Source organism: Lampetra planeri, chromosome 16 (genome assembly GCF_965212315.1).
Source record: "Lampetra planeri chromosome 16, kcLamPlan1.2.h2, whole genome shotgun sequence".
Taxonomy (NCBI): domain Eukaryota; kingdom Metazoa; phylum Chordata; class Hyperoartia; order Petromyzontiformes; family Petromyzontidae; genus Lampetra; species Lampetra planeri.
The window spans coordinates 5029999-5048259 of NC_136122.1; the positions used below are offsets into that span (position 1 = coordinate 5029999).

The following is an 18261-nucleotide window of genomic DNA, read 5'->3' on the forward strand; positions in this document are numbered from 1 at the left end:
GCTTTTGGCCATCGAGCAGGGACGGTCACCGCAACGCGCGCTTTCAAATGCGCTTCTGCGGCCATCTGGAATGCTCTTCCTTTTGATATTCGGAAGCAACTGGACCTATGCACTTTTAAAATCTAGATTGAAAGCGCATCACTTGAGAACTGTTTTTTGTGTTTCGTTTGGTGTCCTTCCTCCACACCTCCAATGAGTTCGGCTGGCTATGTACGGTGTAAAAGAAGTTCAGCATACGTACATACAAAGAAGCGATGGCTTCAAATTGTTGAACTGATCCACGCTAACAAGAACACGTGGATCGTTTACACAAGCACAGAAGGAAAGAGGGATTTATTTTTTTATATTTGCAACCTTTAAAAATGTAAATAAAATACATTATTTGACCGTATTAATGCAATTAAAACCCCCTATCAATCAATGTATTACCCCGTACCCATAAAAACTACAACAAGCGCCATTCACCACTAAGTGGTGGTAACGTCACCACGGTGCTTGTGTCAGACTACTGTATGTGCACTTAAAGGCGCCTACCCATGGCAGTACATTCACAGTCAAGATGAAGATCGGTTAGACTAAACTAACCTCTTTTATTACAATTTTTTTTTATTTTACTAGGTAAGGCCCACTGAGCTATATATCTATTTTTAAGAAGTAACCTGGCCACAAATAATAGCTCAACGAAGTGGCTTATCATGTAGACATTTATTGCAGCCAAAATACTCCAAATAAATGCTTCTAAATGTGGTGGGTGACCAGGACTATCCCGGCTGCTTTCATCTGCCCAAAGATGATGTTTACACACTTCACCAGGTACTGCTTTAAGGTTCCATCAACCTAGGGGATGTCCACGACCAGTTTAAATATTCACCACTGTTATCGGTCGGTCTTGAGTGGGAATGGAAATCGAGTCACCGGGTTCATAGCTCAGTGCACTCACCTCTAGACTACTTCTCCCGACATTCATACCGTCAGAACACAAAGACAAATATCCCCCATATAGCCTTAAAATACTTCCGGGGCAAGTGCTGTTAGCGAGCACCTATGAAGGCCAGAACAGCACACGAGGGGGTGGGTGGCCAGCACCACGCCCGCTGCCTTTGTCCTCCAATGTTAATGTGTACACACCGCACCAGGTACTCATTTGAGGTTGCGTCGACCTAGGGGACGCCCAGGATAGGTTCAGATATTCCTCAGCCATGTTGGCCGTGAGCAGGAATCGAACTCGGATCCCTGGGTTCGTAGTGCTGTGCGGTTACCCCGACACTACCGCTCCCCACAGCACACACACATTCACAATCATCGCAGTCAGCACACATACATTCACACAGTCAGCAAACACTTCGCAAATGCAATTAATATTCACCTGCGTGGCACACACTATGGGGTACGGACGTGTGTGTGTGTGTGTATATGTGCATCTGTTACACAGCAACACAATTGCAGAGCCCAAATTCCCAGCGTACAATCAAGAGGCAGGGTTAGACTGGGTCACCATGCAACCAGGAATTCGTCCGGGTACGCTGGATCTGAATTTTGCGCATCACTCACGTTCGGTGACTGTTTTGAATAATTAACTTACATTCAGCCATTGGCTGATCACTATGGATACAGTGAGGCAACGGTTCTGGACCAAACTACTTCATGAATCTCGCCAAGAAAATTTCTCGTATTTTTTTTTCTTGAGCAAATTCACTGCTCACTGTGTAACGTGAGGAGCAATGAAGCATCCAATGTATCCCCTTTGGTTGTAGAACTGCATAGCCGATTGAGACAGGAGTGAACGTTTAAAGTGAGACATGGAGATGATGTAAAATGAATGCAACCCATCGAGCAAGGATAGACTTGTAATATGATGATTGGCAAAAATTGGGTTTGACAATTTAGCTTCACAAATCTCTGCAGCATTTGAACATAGAGGGCTTACCAATTGTGTTGCATGCAGCAATCATAAGTTGTTTTGTAAGAAAGAAAGGCTACAATTTTGACTTACAACAAAAAGAGTGTGAGTTTATGTGCTTCAATAATAATAATAATGTCAATTGGTAATTTCCTGTCTTTTTTGGACCGAATGGGCAGATGGCTTTTGTGATTTAATCGTGTTTTCAGCACTGTGACGACAAAGTGTGAATTGCAGGCGTTGCACAAATTGAGGGTTTTGTCCGAGGACATTAGATGGTAAAATATCAATCATTTCACAGTTGTGCAAAGTGACTTTGTGAGTGCCAGCCACGCTTAACATTGCTGCCAATCATAACAACACTTAAGGGCTGGCTTCCATTGCATAGTTCATAAAGCTACAGCGAAATGTACGCGTCTCATAAGATCATCAGCCTCTGTGATTTAATGTCATGAGCCAACAAAAGGGCACAAACTGACGGCATTTGAGATGAAGTGGCTGCTGAGTGCACCTGGGCCTGACCATGACATCAGTACACAGGCAAAGGTCACAGTAACGATGCTTCCCCATTCATCGAGCAAAACTGCCGATGCTCCTCTGGGTGTACATTCCATATCCCTCTGGTAGTGCACAGTCTATCGATGAGATGTTCATTGTTGACTTGCCACAAATTCATGTTCTTTTAATGAATCCACAGGAATGATGGGCTGAACTGAACCCTGTCTGGGACTTAAACTCGCAACCTGTTGACTGTTTGTTGAGCAATCTGACCACACACAGTGTCACTTGGCTGGCAGTGACCTAACACTAAGCCTGGAACGGATGAGTCTCTGGAATAGAACTGAGCCAAAGTCTTGCTCTCTTTGAAAACGGGCGGATGTGGCAAGCCTGTCTTCTCATGCGTGATAGGTGGCAGATGGATCGCTTTGTATTTCAAAGCATCCATCCCAAGAATCCATCAGGCAACTGGCTGGTGATTATGATGCGGTAATAGGAAGCCACTTTGAAGGGCTGACACATTTTTTTGAAATGTGTCCCGTGTGCTTTTTCAAAGCTCACTCAAATTGCAGATCAGCATCCCAGCTTGATTTGCAGTCTCGAAACCGGGCTGTCACAATGCAAAGACGTTCTTCCCTCTCTTGCTTTCTTCCTGTGCCTCACCCAGTCAAAACCACAGTTTCGATGCACGCAGTGCTTGCAGCTCGGCATCATGCAGAGTCAATTTAGCTAAATAACACCCTTTGGATAAAACAGAGTGTGGCTATACCTCGATTTCGATACACAAAACTCCGTGCTAATAGTCTGCACTCATGAAGTCAAAATCCCAGGAAACATTTGTGGATTTATTTATAGCTACACATCACGTTACCGCATTGTGAAATTAAACTTCACTTAGAATAATTAGGGTAACAAAAATAAAGCGAAACGTCTTAAATGTTCTCCTCTTCTTCCTCTTCTTCTTCTTCTTACCAGCAATGTGAGCGTCTGTAACAATGTCTGCAACGACGTCTCTGCGTGTGCACGTGTGCGTGTGTGGGGAGCGATAGCGCGCTGCGCTATGAACCTGGCGACCCGGGTTCGATTCCTGTTCACAGCCAACACCAGTGACGATTATCTGAACCGGTCCCGGGCCTCCCCTAGGTCGACTCAGCCTCAAATGAGTACCTGGTGCGGTGTGTAAACATCACCACTAGGGAAACAAAGGCGGTCGGGCGTGGTGCTGGCCACCCACCCCCTCGTGTACCGTTGCGGCCTTCATAGGTGCTCGCTAACAGCACTTGCCCCTACAGTCTGTTAAGGCTATACGGGGGATCTTTTATCTTTGTGTGTGCGTGTGTGCAGAGGGGAGACAATCAACAGGGTCGGAGAGCCGGGCCTGTGCTGACCAACGTCGGCCCTGTGCACTGCTTTTGAATGGGCTCTTCAAAAGCAGTGCTCTCATTCATTCGCCTCCACTGTTCCAGCCATGGGGGTTATTCTGCTTCGGGAATGGAATTCCAGCTTTCCACAGCTGACTCTGCCTCCTCCACGTGTTTGCAGAGTGGACCCCCCCCCCCCCGACTCTGTATCAGCAAGCATCGACCCGAAATCCATTGGATAGTTCCAGGGGGTCGGCAAAATGCGGTTCCGCCGCCGCGTGCGGCTCTTCAAGGACTGCTTCGTGACGTCTTTCACGTGCATTGTGGCTCTCGAGTTTTTTGTATATCAAATTCGAAGAAAATGGCTCTTCTTGTTATCTTCGATGTCGATTCCTGGTCTAGCCCATGGCCATGGCTCTGGTTTGAGTTTGCTTCATTGCTGTACTGTATTTCATTTGTTTTGCGTTTGTCAATTTTCCGGTAACTCGGGTCACTTGCAAATTAGACTTTTCCTGGTCTTTTGTGTTCTCACCTGGTTAAACAAATAAACTTAACTTTACTTATGCACAGTAAGCAGCTCTGCCCTTGATGCAATGAGTCTACTCCACCAAGGCAGAGGGATTCAAGGGTCAGCGCCTGGTTTATAACGAGACAACGGCTGTCCCTGGCTCCAAACGGCACCCCAGTGGCTCGTCGAGCTGCCCTCTCTTCCTGGGTTCACCTGAGCGTTGAGCTGCACAGAACCGTCCTGAAAGAAGAGACTCGCTCGCAACGCCCACAGCCCGCACGCAAAGCTCCAAGGACAAACAGCTGGGACCTCGTCACCCTGTGACGGCCGATGGCCTCGCTCAAAATCATCCAGCAAGTTCTTGGGTAACTGTCCTTCCAAATTACTCATTTGATATTCCAATTCGTCACACGTATATATACATAGCCCCTGGGCAAGTTCTGACACACTTTCTTATTTTATCGGGTCCAAGACAGGAGCATGCTAATTGCCAACCATCCCCAATGGGATCCGGTGATTGACCCTGATCCCTCTTTTGGGCTCCCGGATAGACGTAGGGGTTTTTGTTCTCTATAGAGGCGGTGTGATGGGATTACCATTGTAATAGGATAAGGGGGCCCAGGGGATTTCTGGGTAGGGGAGAGACTTGACATTTAGACATAGTGGTGCCACGGTGGCGAGCCGTTAACTACCTTGCCTGGTATACAGGAGGTCGTGGGTTCGATCCCGACCCTGACGCCTGCTGTATGTTTGGAGTTTACGTGTTCTCCCCATGGTCGCGTGAATTTTTCTCCGGTTCCACATTTATAATCAACAGGCGTTTAGGGTATTTGACTGCCACAAATTTCCACGTGATAAGCAACTTCGTTGAGCTATCATTTGTGGCCAGGTCGCTTCTGAAAAAAAGAGCTACACAGCTCAGTGGGCCTTACCTGGTAAAATAAAACTAACACGGAGTAGGCCTACGCGACAAATAGAGGTTTTTTTGGGTTAGATCGCGAAAATATTGCTGAATGTATCGTTAAAACCCGCCATCACGCGACACAGCCAACTAGTAAGGGTTGTCACGTAAACAGAACATGTCTTGGAGAGCCAAGCCACAACATTTACAAACTGAGTACGTGGTCACCACATGTACGCCTCTATATAAGGAACGAAACAGTAAGACTTCTCCACAAATCTGACTCTCGCCTGATGAGGCTCGTTGTAATTACCGGCGAAACGTCGTGTATTTATAAATAACGCGATCTAACCCAAAAACGTTTCTTATGAATAATATTAGTCGCGAAAACCTACGTGTTAAACTCATTTATATATTTACGTGATCTAACCCCAAAAAACTCTATTATGGAAAATAAAACTAGTTTAGTTTTCAGGAGCCCCACACACGTGCTTAGGGAATTGTTGTGTCGCTCCTCGAGGGCGAGTGCTCGGGTTTATTATTACAAACGTGTTTCTTGGGTCCAAAAGTCAACACAGGAAGGATATTACCTCCTATAGAAGTCTGGGTCATACTCTGATTGCGGTATGCATTGATGCCCTGTCTCCTTTATTGGATTATGCAGCTTTGCATTCTTGCGATAGTTTGGGAAAATAGTTGCCGATTGTGTTTCGCGTTGTTTCCTCTGCGAATATCAGCTCTCGTTTCTGTGATTAAGCATGCACATGCATGTCCTGTACATTCATTAACCTTTGTAGTGTTGTACGCTTGAGGTATTCCCAAACATTGACAATGCCGTTCTCCACTGTTTGCCCTCTGGCTTCACGAGTTACTGATTGCACGATGTTCTTGTTTACAGTGACCCTCACGTGTCAATGTTCTGGCTGTCCCCCCCCCCCGTCTGCCTAATTGTATCGAAGCCTTAAATAAATAAATAATTCGTTGGAGCCCAGTGCGAAGGCTGCGATTTTCTAAGCAAAATCCTCAAACTGAGCCGGTCGCAATGCCAAGGGCTGGCCTCAAGGACCCTACCCACACCATGTTATTGTGTTTGACGAGCTCACCGAACGTAAATAATGAACACTGTGCAGGCTATTACAGCGGTCACATCAATGTAACACATGGCCCAGGTGCGAATCATTAACTGTGCACGCCGTCGTCATTGCATCCTTAGATTATATTAAACTGGCTTCCTCTCCTTCATTTGATGCGGTTCACGATTTGATCTTCCTTTACATCTTCGCAAATGGGGCTGCTGTCAAACTCGCTGGTCTCGCCGACTTATAACGCTTTCAGCCGTGTATAATTCCCACCCTTGCAGCAATCATCGTTGGCGCTAAAATAATGTTTTTTCTTCTTTCTTCCCCCCTCCCTCTTCCCTATAAAAAAACCGCATACTTTTCATCGGAGCGGCACACCGTGATGTTCCCAGTGGAAGGCGAACTAATGCCTCGGGATAGAGAGAGAGAGAACGAGCGCACAGCTCCGAGCCTCGACGTCGCACAACAGAGGGCGGCTCGTCAGTTCGACGGTCGAATACGCTGCGGCTCCGCCAGCCTCTGCGTCGGGCGACGAGAGGCGTTTAAAGCCGCACTTTGAACGAAGGCTCCTGCCGCTGTGGCGTCGTGTTACGAGTGCCCGTGGTTGGCACGCACGCACGCTTGCATGTGCTCGCAGGGGGACAGGTAGACCCACCGTCACGGTTAACATTATCTACAGTGGTCCTGGCCCTCCCCTAGATCAACTTAGCCTTAAATGTGTACCTGGTGCAGTAAGTGAATATCAGCACTGGGCGGGACAAAGGCGTATTGGGCATGGTGCCGGCCACATCCACCCCCAAGCATGCCGTGTCGGCCTTAATAGGTGCTTGTTAACAGCACTTGCCCCAACAGCCCGTGTAGGCTACACAATGGATCTTTGTCTCTGTATGAGCATGCGTGTGCAGCAGTTAGTTAACTGCGCTATGAACCTGATGACATGAGTTGATTCTTGGGGCTCCCCTTGGATGATTCGGACTTAAATGAGTATCTGGTATCTTGGACTAGATTTTAGTCATTGTATTTGTCCCCAAATATGTGGCTGAGATGAGACTGAATGTCAAACGTGCGACTCCGCTTCACTCAAGTGACATGCATAAAGCCCAAGTAGAAGTTTTCACGACTGCAGTCTATCAAGAGTGCGGTTAGAATTGTAATCAGTATGCACTCGCTATCGCTCACCATTTCAGTGAAGCCACAGAAATCAAACCATCTCCCTTTTCAAACGAGCAATGGGACGGGATTCATCTCCATTCGTGACCCTGAGTCAGCCATGGAAAATATATATTGTAGTGGCATTGATTGATCATTTTCTTCATATGGGAACTGCTTGATTTGTCACAAAGCGGTGCTCACGTTATCAGCTCGGGAGGAATTGTGGACTGAGCCAACCCCGCACGGGCATTTGAACTCACAACTTTCTGATGTCAGTTGAATGCTTTGATCATAACATCAGCCGTCCAGATTGCCATTAAGGTTGTCACGCTGTAGCGACGCTGCAATATATTGTACGCTTTATAAGATGCACAATAATTGTATCGATACTTTCAAAAAATATCGTTAGAGTATGATTATTGCTGATCGTTTTATTTTTATCATGCTAGTTTATTTAATATTTTATTTCCTGACAACGTATATATATATATTTTTATAAACTTGTGAATGCAGTTATTATTCCATTACATCATTCTTTTGCGAAAATGTTTCCAGAGTAATTGTTGGCTTAGTGATTATAATACATAATAAATTATTGCATTTCCCTTAATTACTTATTTCACAATGAGCAGCACGTGCGATATAATAATTTTGATAAATTTTAAAGTTACAATGGACTTGTGGCCAACTTTTGTTGAGTGAACGGCAGCGCAAAAAATAATGCAACTTAAAAAAAGTGATTACGATACGAGGTTTGAAGCGAACCGTCGAATCTAATTGATCACTTTTGGTTCTGAGAATTGTCCATCAGCTCACTGAAACAATAGCAATTGACACGTTAATTGTTTGCACACATGACAATTTAATTTGCTCGGCCGTGTAACTGGCGGCGCGTGACACAAATTTGGCGCAACCCCAAAATTCGATTGCGAATCACAACCAACAAAGTTAAGGGAAGAAACTAATAACGTTGTACCTTTGACATTTTGTCTCGAATTGTACGGTGAGAATTAATGTCTCACTTGCGACACGTACATTTTGTGTATTATTACTGTAATACATATATATCATATCAATGTTTGTATACATATGTATCACTGTGTATGTATCACAGTGATGCATATGTATCATACACACGTATGCATTATACATACGTATGTATTATACACGCACCACTCTGTCCGTATCATCGTGATACATACACTGTGACGCATATGTATCTCATCAGATTTTACATACGTACCGCAGTGATACATACCCGTCACTGTGACACATACGCTATAATATTGGGAGGCGTTCACGCGCGGTGTTCCCACCTCGATGTAAGGCACCCCGGAGTGGATGGGCTGCGGGTAGTCACGCAGCAGCCGCTCCTCGTCCAGGAACTTGCCCTCGCGCCCGTTGTACGCCGGCTGGAAGAGCCCGTAGTTGAGAACATCCTTCAGGCTCTGGTTGAGGGTGCACAGGATGCGCTGCTTGGCCACCCACACGGTCGCGTTGGGGTTGAAACGCAGGCATTTCTGTAGGGCATTTGCGGGGGGGAGATGGGGGCGATAACGTCAATGTCAATCAACATCCTTTGATTAACCACGTTAGAGTCTATTAAAATTCCCCTTACATCTTTTGCGAGGGATGCTGGGTAGCGGACGAATATTTATTTGGGGAGGTCAGAGGGGCAGATTGTCACGTTTGTGAACGCTTCGTTTTCATCGGATTTCCTTTTTTTCTCCTTGAAGCGGCGTCAATGTCTCCACGACTGAAAGTGAGCGCACCGACGGAACGACGACAACGGCGAGCGCGACACGTTTCCACCGGCTTGTCGAGGTGGTACTGTCGCACAGAGCGGTCTCCCCGCTCAAGTGAGTGCTTGTCACGCTCGTCACCAATGATGGCAATAGCCACGGTGGGGAACATGTCATATTCGTCCGGCTGAGGGTGTTCCCCTCAACGGTTAAAACCAACAACCTTCTCATCGAGTCCCGTGTGATTTCGATCGAGTTTATTTTGTTCAACCGCGTGGGAGCTCAAGCGACACGGATGGGTCGCATTTAACCTGGGAACGGATGACATTGGAACGCAAGCAATGGTCACAGTTGTATAAGTACCGTACATTGTCAATAACATTGCAAGTAAAAATCTGTGATTGCATCGGCAGCAATTTAATATTAGAGGGTGTAGATAATCACATAATCTGAGCCATCATTGCTCAGATTTTTCCACAGGACAATCAATCTTGAATTCTTACAGCGGCAATCATTTGAATTGATCGCGATGGGATGATGCGATGAGTTGAACCCTGGTCTTGGTTTTTAACTCAGAATCTTCTGATTGTAGGACAGATGCTATGCCACAGCAACATTGGCTAATTAACTTTTCTCAACAGTAATTTTGCTGTGACGGTTCCACCTGAAGACGGAGGCTTGTGTTGCCTCCGAAACGTCGTTATTTAATTTATTTGTTTTCTTTTTAACCTACGTGACTTTCTCAAAAAAAACAAAGCGCATGTATCCTTGCAGTCACGAAAGCTTCAAATCTAGAATACCCTGTCTTAGTCATAGTGCAAACACTTTACTTTATTGTACATTGCGTGTGTTTGTTCCTCATGACAGCTGCCACATATCATCGGACAATATTGTACAACATGTATCAGTAGTAAAAAAAAATGGGGCCATGTTGGGTAAAAAAATATATAAATGCACGGTATGTTAGAAAGTGAAGTGATATTTAGGGTAATGATAGTTTTGTAACATTTAAAAACAAAGTGTAATTTTAAAGGTCCCCATTATAAAATGAGTTAATATTTTAAAAGGAAATCGTTGACATAAAATAGCTGCCCTGCACTGTGGTTATATGCCTGGAACAGTGAAATATCTGCATCAACTCTGTCGGCATGAAATCTAGTTCAAGGTAAAAAAATAGATACCGTAAACTTTTTTTTGACGGACCGTTCTGAGGGACCGTGGAGGGAAAAGGAGGCTAATGCTTATGTCAGGATAATGAGGCAGGACTTATGAGGTCCTGGGTTCAAGCCCCAGGCAAGCAAAGCCAGAAAATATATATTTTCAAGGGTCTGGATATTCCGTGCAGAATTTGTGGCTCGAAGCTTAGTTGCTGCAAAGGTGGTTTGCAAAAAGTTTGCAATTGCATAGAATGACACACAGCGCTATATTTACACACATATTTAACGTACCCTGTTCCATTTAACTGGCCAAAAAACATGTTTCGATTTAAAGCTTTCGTGACTGCAGGGATTCATCTTCTTGGTTCTTTCGGTAAAGTCACGTAGAAGGGAAGTAATAAAATAATAAAAATAAAACATAATAAAACAATTCTCACGACGTTTCGGCCACAACGCAAGCAGCCGTCCTCAGGCGAAGAATGAGAACATTATCAAGCTAGGAGCTTATATAGGTGTTGCTAGGAGGAGCGCCTTAACAAAAGAATGTGCATATGAAGAGGAATTTAGCATACCAATGGACAATGCGTAGGAGGTGGGCGGAGGGGTTTCAAAGTCCCATTATGCCCATGCATTATGCAGGATCAACAGCACCACGGGGGGGGGCGCAAGGAACAGCGTTAATAAAGGAAAGGAATGTTAGTGATATGTAGCTGCATTTACCAAACAACCACGTAGAAAACCAAAGTAAAAACTACATAAAAAACTAAAATATAAACTGAAACTTACTATACTCTACAATAAGCTGAGTTACTAACAACAAATAATAAATTACAATTCTACGTCGTAAGAAGTATATAATATACTTCCATCTAAACTTTATTCTCTTAGCATATACAGTACTATATACTGCCATAGATAAACCCAACATTAAATTAGATACTGTATTGCTGTAAACCACCCTATACTTTATACATTTTAATATAACACTATGTATTATTCAACTCACCCTAATGTGTATCGAAATGGTTTATTACGTCCTTCCAATGATTGCTAAGCCTGAATCCATCTTCTCGGTTAAAATTGTCTCTGTGTTTGTATATGTGAATCGCCTCATGAACGAATCTCTCATGATAGCCAGATGGCTTGCAGAGAACCTCCGTCTTGGAAAAGTCAATGTCATGTGAGCCCACTGAGTTGTAACAGTGGTCTGCCACGGCTGAGGTGTTTGTCCTACCGTGTTTTAGATCAGCTTTATGTTCACGAATGCGGTCTGAGACGTGTCGTTTGGTTTCCCCAATGTAACTGCTACCACAGAGGCAACTTAGTTTGTAGACGCCAGGGTACTGTATGTCTGGAATCACATATTTTACAGATGGTACCAGATCACGGATTTTATGTACTGTGTTGAATCGGACCTGGATCTTGTGTTTAATCAGGATTTTGGAGATCTTTTTTGTGACCCCAGCAATGTAGGGTAAGGAGATGGTCTTGAAAGGCTCCTCAACAGGATCTTTCTTGATGGTTGGAGTGATGGCTTTGCGGATTGTGTAGTCGGAGTAACCATTAGCCTTAAGAGCTTGGCGTACGTGTTTGAGTTCACTGGAAATGTGTTCATGGTCGGAGATGCATTGGGCTCTATGATATAGAGTCTTGATGAGGGAATTCTTCTGGGATGGATGGTGGTGGGAATCCGGTTTTAGATAAGCATCCGTGTGGGTGGCTTTCCTGTAGACAGAGTGGCTCATTGAACCATCAGGTCTCCTTTTGATTAGGACATCCAAAAAGGGTAGCTTGCCATCATTTTCGACTTCCATGGTGAATCTGATGGCTGGGTGTATGGAATTGATGTGGTCGAGAAATTGGTCTAGAGCAGGCCGGCCATGTGGCCAGATGACAAAAGTGTCGTCTACGTACCTCTTCCATAAGGTCGGGCGTAGAGTGGCAGTCTGGATGGCGTCCGTCTCAAATTTCTCCATGAAGATGTTGGCTACAACCGGAGATAGGGGGGAGCCCATTGGGGTGCCCTCAATTTGCTTGTAGAAGGTTCCATTCCAGGTGAAGTATGTATTGGTTAAGCAGTGTCTCACCAGGGGGGGTACCCCAGCATTTAGTCCTTGCGCCCCCCCGTGGTGCTGTTGATCCTGCATAATGCATGGGCATAATGGGACTTTGAAACCCCTCCGCCCACCTCCTATGCATTGTCCATTGGTATGCTAAATTCCTCTTCATATGCACATTCTTTTGTTAAGGCGCTCCTCCTAGCAACACCTATATAAGCTCCTAGCTTGATAATGTTCTCATTCTTCGCCTGAGGACGGCTGCTTGCGTTGTGGCCGAAACGTCGTGAGAATTGTTTTATTATGTTTTATTTTTATTATTTTATTACTTCCCTTCTACGTGACTTTACCGAAAGAACCAAGAAGATGAATCCCTGCAGTCACGAAAGCTTTAAATCGAAATTTAACCGCCTCTACGGGGAGGGTTTCCACATAACTTTGAGATCCTTCAACAAGCTCCGGGATAAGAAGGCTCAGCTAATCGAGTCTCTCACCTTTCTGAAGAGATGCCGCGACTCTAAGGTAATACCAAACGCATTTACACTAACATCTGCTGCTGTAACTTCTTCTAATGCGAAACGAATTCTGTCTAGAACTAGCTTAGCTCTTATCTCAGAGAAAATCAGACTTACACGCACCGAACTAGATCAGTTAGACAAGACACTCTACAAATCACACTTATCTTTGAGTGCAACAATGTCCACATCGGATTGGGAACACGTGGAAAAAAATGACTGCCTCTTCAGCTGCCGCTATGTCGACTAAATGTAAGGACAACTTGATTTCCAAATTCAACCGCCTCTCAAACAAGAAACCGGACCCACACATTGAAAAGCTAGATGTTAAAAAAGTCGTAATTAATCGCAGTAACAGTCCTATTTCTGAAGGTTTGAAATCCGTTTTAGCTAAAGGACTAAACTTTGCAGTCACACCTAGACACATACCAGTTAATGATATAATTGCTCGAGTAGATGTAGCTCTCAAGGGCTTGAGTCACATCGCTGCAGACGTAGCAAGATCTGAAATCTCTGTAACCCTCAAAAACGCTAAGATGCCAGCTAGCAACATCAGCAAAGATGAGCGTTTTGAATTAGCTCAAATAATAAAGAGGGATGACATTGTCATCCTCTCAGCCGACAAAGGCAATGCCACTGTCATCATGGACAAAATAGAATACAACAACAAAATTCAAGAACTACTCAACGATGGCAGCTATACAAAAATAAAAAGAGACCCCACCAACAGCCTCGTCTCCAAAACCAACAACATCATTTCTGCTTCAACCGCATTAATTGATCAGACCAAACAGTTCTCGTTGAAACCTTCTGCAGCCAGGCCACCAAGATTGTACGGCTTGCCAAAGATACATAAAGAAGATACACCTCTTCGTCCCATTGTCTCTACTATCAACTCCCCCACTTACAAACTGGCTCGTTTTTTGTCCGAAATCCTACGGCCTTTCACTGGAAAAACCACCTCTGCAGTACTAAACTCTACTGACCTGGTATCGACAATCAAGGGGATTGCCCTGTCCCCAGACGACCTGCTTGTCAGTTTTGATGTGGTTTCCTTGTTCACCAAGGTGCCTGTGCCTGACACCATCGCAATCATTGAAGACTTGGTTCATCAAGGACTAAATGCTGGGGTACCCCCCCTGGTGAGACACTGCTTAACCAATACATACTTCACCTGGAATGGAACCTTCTACAAGCAAATTGAGGGCACCCCAATGGGCTCCCCCCTATCTCCGGTTGTAGCCAACATCTTCATGGAGAAATTTGAGACGGACGCCATCCAGACTGCCACTCTACGCCCGACCTTATGGAAGAGGTACGTAGACAACACTTTTGTCATCTGGCCACATGGCCGGCCTGCTCTAGACCAATTTCTCGACCACATCAATTCCATACACCCAGCCATCAGATTCACCATGGAAGTCGAAAATGATGGCAAGCTACCCTTTTTGGATGTCCTAATCAAAAGGAGACCTGATGGTTCAATGAGCCACTCTGTCTACAGGAAAGCCACCCACACGGATGCTTATCTAAAACCGGATTCCCACCACCATCCATCCCAGAAGAATTCCCTCATCAAGACTCTATATCATAGAGCCCAATGCATCTCCGACCATGAACACATTTCCAGTGAACTCAAACACGTACGCCAAGCTCTTAAGGCTAATGGTTACTCCGACTACACAATCCGCAAAGCCATCACTCCAACCATCAAGAAAGATCCTGTTGAGGAGCCTTTCAAGACCATCTCCTTACCCTACATTGCTGGGGTCACAAAAAAGATCTCCAAAATCCTGATTAAACACAAGATCCAGGTCCGATTCAACACAGTACATAAAATCCGTGATCTGGTACCATCTGTAAAAGATGTGATTCCAGACATACAGTACCCTGGCGTCTACAAACTAAGTTGCCTCTGTGGTAGCAGTTACATTGGGGAAACCAAACGACACGTCTCAGACCGCATTCGTGAACATAAAGCTGATCTAAAACACGGTAGGACAAACACCTCAGCCGTGGCAGGCCACTGTTACAACTCAGTGGGCTCACATGACATTGACTTTTCCAAGACGGAGGTTCTCTGCAAGCCATCTGGCTATCATGAGAGATTCGTTCATGAGGCGATTCACATATACAAACACAGAGACAATTTTAACCGAGAAGATGGATTCAGGCTTAGCAATCATTGGAAGGACGTAATAAACCATTTCGATACACATTAGGGTGAGTTGAATAATACATAGTGTTATATTAAAATGTATAAAGTATAGGGTGGTTTACAGCAATACTGTATCTAATTTAATGTTGGGTTTATCTATGGCAGTATATAGTACTGTATATGCTAAGAGAATAAAGTTTAGATGGAAGTATATTATATACTTCTTACGACGTAGAATTGTAATTTATTATTTGTTGTTAGTAACTCAGCTTATTGTAGAGTATAGTAAGTTTCAGTTTATATTTTAGTTTTTTATGTAGTTTTTACTTTGGTTTTCTACGTGGTTGTTTGGTAAATGCAGCTACATATCACTAACATTCCTTTCCTTTATTAACGCTGTTCCTTGCGCCCCCCCGTGGTGCTGTTGATCCTGCATAATGCATGGGCATAATGGGACTTTGAAACCCCTCCGCCCACCTCCTACGCATTGTCCATTGGTATGCTAAATTCCTCTTCATATGCACATTCTTTTGTTAAGGCGCTCCTCCTAGCAACACCTATATAAGCTCCTAGCTTGATAATGTTCTCATTCTTCGCCTGAGGACGGCTGCTTGCGTTGTGGCCGAAACGTCGTGAGAATTGTTTTATTATGTTTTATTTTTATTATTTTATTACTTCCCTTCTACGTGACTTTACCGAAAGAACCAAGAAGAAGAAAAAAACATGTTTCTGGGAAAATAATGCCATTGCGTTGAACAATTGCCACTCAATGTTATCAGGTTAAAGCACTATAACCTTGGCACTGAACTGTATGTATTTTTTGTGGGGCATTTAATTAACACAATACACTGGTTACGAGTAAAATTGATCAAATATCTTCATCATCCAAACAAGGATGGCGGTGGATAAATTTGCGTGAAAGCTCAAGCATGTGCAGTGGAGTGTGGCTACATGCACGTTTGAAATTACATTTAGTAGGAGAAAAGAGGAACAACATGGACGACAGAACATTTGCAGGTTAAATGTATGTATGGACTTCTTTGGCACTGTACATAGCCAACCGTGTTCATCTCAACACTCACAATACACGATTGTGACCGTTGAGAAAAGTAAATTGGCTTGGGCAGGACACGTCGCGAGAAGAAACGATTGCGGGCGGTCGAGACTAACGACTGAGTGGCAGCCAAAGAAGGGAACTCGCCCGAGACGACGTCAAATGTGAAGCAGGGGGCAATGAAACCAGCTCATGAGCAGGTTCAATCGTTGCATCGTAGGACTATGAGAAAGGTGACGGCTTGAGGAGGATGATAGATGATGCCACGGTGGCGAGATGTTAACTACCTCTCCTGGTATCCAGGAGGTCGTGGGTTCAAACACGACCCTGACACCTATTGATTTGGAGTTTTATGTGTCTTCCTCTCTCCCCGTGGTCACGTGGATTTTTCTCCAGGTCTTCCGGCCCCCCCCTCCATATTTAGAAAGGTGGCTGCTATAAATGTCCACATGATGAGCTACTTCGTTGAGTTATAATTCGTGATAGCCAGGTCGCTTCTGAAAAAGAGCCATATAGCTCAGTGGGCCTTACCTGGTAAAAAAATAAACACATTTAGATGATGACTGTTGATGATATATTTTATTGTAAAGTAAAAGCGGCATTCTGCGTATGTAGATATGCATTGGATGGCTTGCTGCGAAGGAAGTTTTCATGGATTTGATGGTTTGTACTCCACCACCATCGAGTTTATCATTTTGAGGACACTGAGAGTACTGTCTGTTACAAAGTGGAAATAGAAGATCCTGACGTCAATGGAAAGACTATGTCAGCTTACGCTCTTCTGGTAATTCCAATAAATTTGTTTTGATCCCTGTTCAGATAAGCACAGGACTGGTGTTCATCAGCATAGGTAAACCAGTGGTGGTGCCAATTCCATATTTATATGGCAGTTGCCATAAAAAACGTGGAATAACCACTGTTTATGGCATGCAAAGTGGCATTCGTTTTATCTATCCCAGAGGGATGATAGGCTGACTCAATCCCCGAATGATGATGATTTGTACTTGCGACCTCAGACCACAAAGTTCCAATCGACTGGATATGTAAAGTCACATGTTTATAGCCTCTAAGGCAGTGGTGAGAGCAAAGCCAATGTAACCTCACCAATGGATTTCCTCCATGAATCATAATTCATATTCGCCTTGGCGTGTGTTACAGTATTATATGTTTCTTTGTGGGTGTGCATGTCTGCAATTCTTTTGGGATTCGCAAGATTAAGTGAATGCTTAAGCAAATAAATAGATAAGCTACATCTGCTGCTTCAAGGAAGAATATCCTGCTTCTCAGCAGGAGGATTTCGGTGAAAATGGAACACGCTACAGATGGGAAACTCGACATGCAATCCCGTAAATATGTTGCGCTTATGAAATCCAAACAATAATTTGCACTTTTGCATTTGACAATAAAGTTACAATTGTTGTGGCTAGAACTGCATGACACATTCAATTAAAGCATCATAAACCCGGTGTGAACCGTGGAGTTCTAAATGAAAGTCATTTCCCATTTTGGACAGCGGGTCACAGGCTTCATGATCTGCTCACACATTCAGAATATCTGGAATCATTCCAGGTAGTAGGTTCCACGGAATAAGTAACTGGCTTGAATTTAGCCTACACGCACACGCAATTTAATACTCACATTAACGCCACATGCAATGTAAATTACGCTATGGCAGTGTTTTAAAGTTTTAGTTGGGTAATGTATTCAGCAATGTTCTTTTGTAAAAATAATAATAATAGTTTAACGTGTAGAGAACCCATTGCCCTGCAATGGAAAATATGCGATGGCTTTAATTTTCATGCTCTTTTTATAATGCTGTACTCAGAGCACTCAAAGTAATCAAATTTTTTACCCAATAAAATGAAAAGATAATACATATTATAAGGTGTTTTTATTTTATTTAGGATTGAAATAATACTCTGACGAAAGAATGCCATTAATAGAAGGATAAATGAAAACACCTAAGAATATGAATCCTTGCAGTCACGAAAGCTTCAAATCTAGACTAAAGGAAAAAGTTAGAACAATTTTAAATGAACCGTGGTCAATCTTATGTATTCTTTATTCCCATCTCTTCGGTGTCGCCACCCATTAAACATCTTCCAGAAAAAGCACCTTTAGCCGGTTATCCAGCTACTTTCGGTGGCAACGACCTGCAGCAGCCACTAGTGTAGGGGTG

General features: G+C 44.0%; 1 protein-coding gene across 3 annotated transcripts in view; it reads right to left on the reverse strand.

Annotated features, from left to right (window-relative positions):
• Positions 1 to 18261, reverse strand: part of LOC144722949 (SH3 and multiple ankyrin repeat domains protein 2-like) — a 679767-nt gene that overhangs the window by 465145 nt on the left and 196361 nt on the right. For all 3 annotated transcript variants that reach the window (XM_078601389.1, XM_078601386.1, XM_078601388.1), the window contains exon 3: positions 8716 to 8919. In XM_078601389.1, the coding sequence (XP_078457515.1) occupies positions 8716 to 8919 (204 nt within the window). The remainder of the gene's footprint in view (positions 1 to 8715; positions 8920 to 18261) is intronic.